At 64.5% G+C, this 3,616-nt stretch overlaps 1 protein-coding gene across 1 annotated transcript in view; it reads right to left on the reverse strand.

Moving 5' to 3' along the window:
* Nucleotides 1–2,414: 2,414 nt before the first annotated feature.
* The window catches only part of BRF1 (BRF1 RNA polymerase III transcription initiation factor subunit), a 91,575-nt gene continuing 90,373 nt past the window's right edge, over nt 2,415–3,616 (reverse strand). The window contains exons 16-18 of the mRNA XM_007944594.1: nt 3,167–3,218; nt 2,623–2,791; nt 2,415–2,452 (exon numbers count right to left, since the gene is read on the reverse strand). Of these exons, the coding sequence (XP_007942785.1) occupies nt 2,415–2,452; nt 2,623–2,791; nt 3,167–3,218 (259 nt within the window). The remainder of the gene's footprint in view (nt 2,453–2,622; nt 2,792–3,166; nt 3,219–3,616) is intronic.

The raw sequence follows: 3,616 nt of genomic DNA on the forward strand, positions 1-3,616 counted from the left end.
AGCAAGGCCATTTCCCCCAGAACCAGCCCCTCACCTGGGTAGGATGGCCCATCCCTGTCGAGTCCCCTCTGAAGGTGGACTCATGCCCAGACAAAACTGGATGCCCCCAGGGTCACTGGCTGTGACCAAGGCCCCTCGGGCAGCCAGCCTGTCTGCAGCCTTGCAGCACTAGAGGCAGGGCCCATGCCCACCTTCTCCAGATTGCTGGCATGTGCCCCAGAGATGAGAGCCAGCACCCTAGCCCAGTGACCTCCACCCCACGTGGGCAGAGACTGGGAGGGCACTCCTTTCTGCTCAGGACTCTACCAGCTGTGGGGATGTGGCTGAAGGGCTAAGGGCTCTCCTTCTGGTCCAGGACTGGCTGCCCAGAAGAGGCCAAGTTCACAGCAAGGTGCAGAAGCAACGGGGCGGTGCCCTGGCTTGCCGGCTCCGAGCGGGTCTCAGTGGGGCATACCCTGACCCAGTGGTCACAGCTGGTCAGGCCCACCGCACGCTGTAGCCATCCTCCTCACAGAAAGGTCACACAAATGTGGCCCCAAACCCACCTGTGCACTGGACGGAGACCTATGTGTCCCCCGGAGCCTCATGCATTCCTACAAGCCTCGGGGTTCAGACCTCTGTTCTCCCCGAGCCCTTCCCACCTCACCCATCCATCCAGAACCCACGCATGGGGATAAGATCATTGTGTCCCCTGTCCTGACAGCCAGCATTTCTAGGACTCCCCAAAGCACCCACGTCCCACCCCACATGGCCTGCTTCCTGAACCTGTCCCGACCCCCCCCACTCCCTGCACTTACCCTCCTGACACCTGTCATGACAGCTGTTTCTGACTCCCCTCCCATGCCCACCCCGCACAGCCTGGTTTCCTCACCTCCGCCTGAAGGGCCAGCAAGCCTGGCAGTCACCTGCTGCCCCTCATTGCCCCACCTGCTCAAGGGACGGCCCTAGGAGGGTCCTCGATTCTGGTCCTTCCTGCACTCACCACATCCCACACAACAGAGTTCCGCCCCAACCCACGCATTCCCACCTTCACCCTGAGCCCCTAACCCCATCACTGTGGGCCTGGTGAGCCGCTCTGCCCTTCCATAAGGCCTCTACCCCTCCACTGCCTTCACCACTGCATGGCCACCCGTCCTTGTCATCTGGCCGTCACCTCCTTGTCAGGGATCTTCCGGTTACCCTGCTGGCTTGTGTCCCAGGACACAGCAGGCACCCCCCTCCCCACTCAGGCTGCCTTGGTTTGAGGGCACCCTTCCCCTCACTCAGGCTGCCTTGGTCTGGGGGCACCCTCCCCACTCAGGCACATCCCTCACTTACACAGGAATCCCAGGACACTCCTGCAGACAGCAGCCCAGAGCTGTGCTTGAGACACAGGGTCAAGTCCCAGCCTGCACCTGGGCTAGGTGGGACTAGGGACAGCAGCTGTCCGACACCAGGCAGAGGCCTCCCTATAGAAGGGCCACCACTGGGCCATGGAGGTTTGCAGGGCGTCCCCAAGCCCCAAGTGTGCACCCTGACAGAAAGCCCAGGAGCACCCAACGGGAGCCCCAATCTACAGCGTGAGGCGAGGCAGCCACCTCCTGACATGGCCCCAGCAAAACCACAGGCCAGCCTGGCTCAATGAAACCACGGATGCAGGCACAGGAGCCAGGTGGCCAAGGGGGCACGGCCGGCCCTCAGCATCCATCTCCAGCGCCCTGGGAGGGGCAGCCGCCAGAAGCGCCTCCGCCCCGGAGCAGACGCAGGCTGGGCCCCGTGCTAGGGCACACAGGCAAGTGGGCCCTGGTGCAGCAGGGGTGGTGCCCCACTCGGGGCCGAGGGGCCTGCTGAAGGGCTGCAGCCTCCTTTTGGGGCCCCAAGGTTCTGGTCCAGGAACCACCTGGCCCCAAAAACGTGCCGCAAAGGGCCAAGTGGTCACTAAATGCCCACCCCCAAGACCCCGACTCCCACCACCTTGCTTAATGGACGCTGAGTGCCAGCTTCCTGGGAGCTGACGAGGAGGTGGCAATGCGCAGCACACCCTCCACTGGGCATGTCGTGGGGCTGAGGGACAGGCTGGGGAGGAGTGCAGGGGCATGGGGCTGGGCCAAGGCCACCGTGCTGCACTCTGGGACAGCAGTGACCCATGCTTGGGCTCTGAGGGTGGTGGTCAGTGAGGGCAAAGCTGAGGCCGGGGCCCAGGCGCACCAGCTGGGACGCATGAGCAGACACACAGACACCGGTCCAGCTTCCCTGCTGGGTGAAACGCTTTTGACATAGCTCCAGACACGATCCTGATGGCTAAGTCCCATGAGGCCGCACAGGCGGTGGGTGGTGGACGCCCCTCTCGGCACCGAGTCTCTTGCCCACCCTGCCCAGGAGCTGGGGCTGCCCCGTCGGATGTCCTGTGGGCGTGGCCCCACTGCACGGGCCCCTCAGTAGCCTTCATCGTCGTCACCGTCACAGCCGTAATCTGCAGAGCATGCGCGACGGTCACAGAGCAGAAAGGGCCCTCCGTCACCTGCTCGCTTCCTCCCTCCCTCCCTCCCACCCCTGGGGCCCGCCTCACACCACTCAGGCTGAGTTCAGGGACAACAGGGCAGTGCGCTCTGCTCCTGCAGCCCCCGGCCCCGGCCCACCCACCGTTGCCGCCCATCAGCCGCAGGGCGCTCACGCAAGGCTCGTCCCCCTCCTCCTCGGCATCATCCTCGTCCGCGTCCTCATCAGGGTGGTAGGACACAGGCCCGCTCTCCACCACGATGGCCGGCCTCGCAGGCTCAGCGCCGAGGGCGGGGGGGCTCGGGAGCACGGCCTGAGAGTGGGAGAAGGCGCTCTGGGGCGGCCACCAGGCGGGCGACCCCCAGCTCGGGAGCCCAGCAGCCCCTGCCCACCCTGTGCTCATTCATCCCTAGGCAGCTTGTGTGCACTTCACTGCCCTCCACTGTGTACGGGCAGGAGTGGGAAGGCCAGGGCCCGTCAGGGGCCTCGGCCTCCTGCAGGGGCTCTCAAGCCCCTTGGAGTTAGAACCTGGGAATGGCCTGGGGTTAGGGAGACAGTCCTGAGGGGCCTCTCTCAGGCCACGCCGGCCCCTGGGCCCCAGCACCGACACTCGAGACGGCCACCCCCAGCGCTGCATCCCCTCCTGCTCCTGTGACCAGGCACTTCGCTCACAGCCCCAACAACACACCTGGCTGACGGCTGCCTTCTTGGCTGGCTGTGTACACACCAGAGGCCTTAATCTGCAAGAAAGTGAAGGTGGTCTCAGGCCGTGGGGCCACCGGATGCCTCCCTCACCTGACCCGACCCTCCCGCACTCAAGTGAGGCTCCGCCTTCACCCCTCCCCACACTGCTAAGTCCCCGAGTCACAAGGCCCCTTGCCCCCAACGTCTCTGGTCGGTCCACATCTGTGTCCTCACTCCCTCAAGGTGGTCCCTGGGCCCTCCTGCCTGCTCTCTGCACAGTGGCCCCAATGTCACTGGTGGCATGAGTCCACGGTTAGGTCACCTTGGCTTCAGCGTTCCATTTGTCAGCCTTCACTCTGTCCCGCAACATCCATCAAATGTTTCCTATGCTTTCAACAATCTACCTAACAAACGTAAGCCTCAGTGCCCCTGCCCACCCACCCCGCCTGGCCCC

This window comes from Orycteropus afer, unplaced genomic scaffold, assembly GCF_000298275.1.
Source record: "Orycteropus afer afer isolate SDZICR_OR568_19922 unplaced genomic scaffold, OryAfe1.0 scaffold00128, whole genome shotgun sequence".
NCBI classification, from domain to species: domain Eukaryota; kingdom Metazoa; phylum Chordata; class Mammalia; order Tubulidentata; family Orycteropodidae; genus Orycteropus; species Orycteropus afer.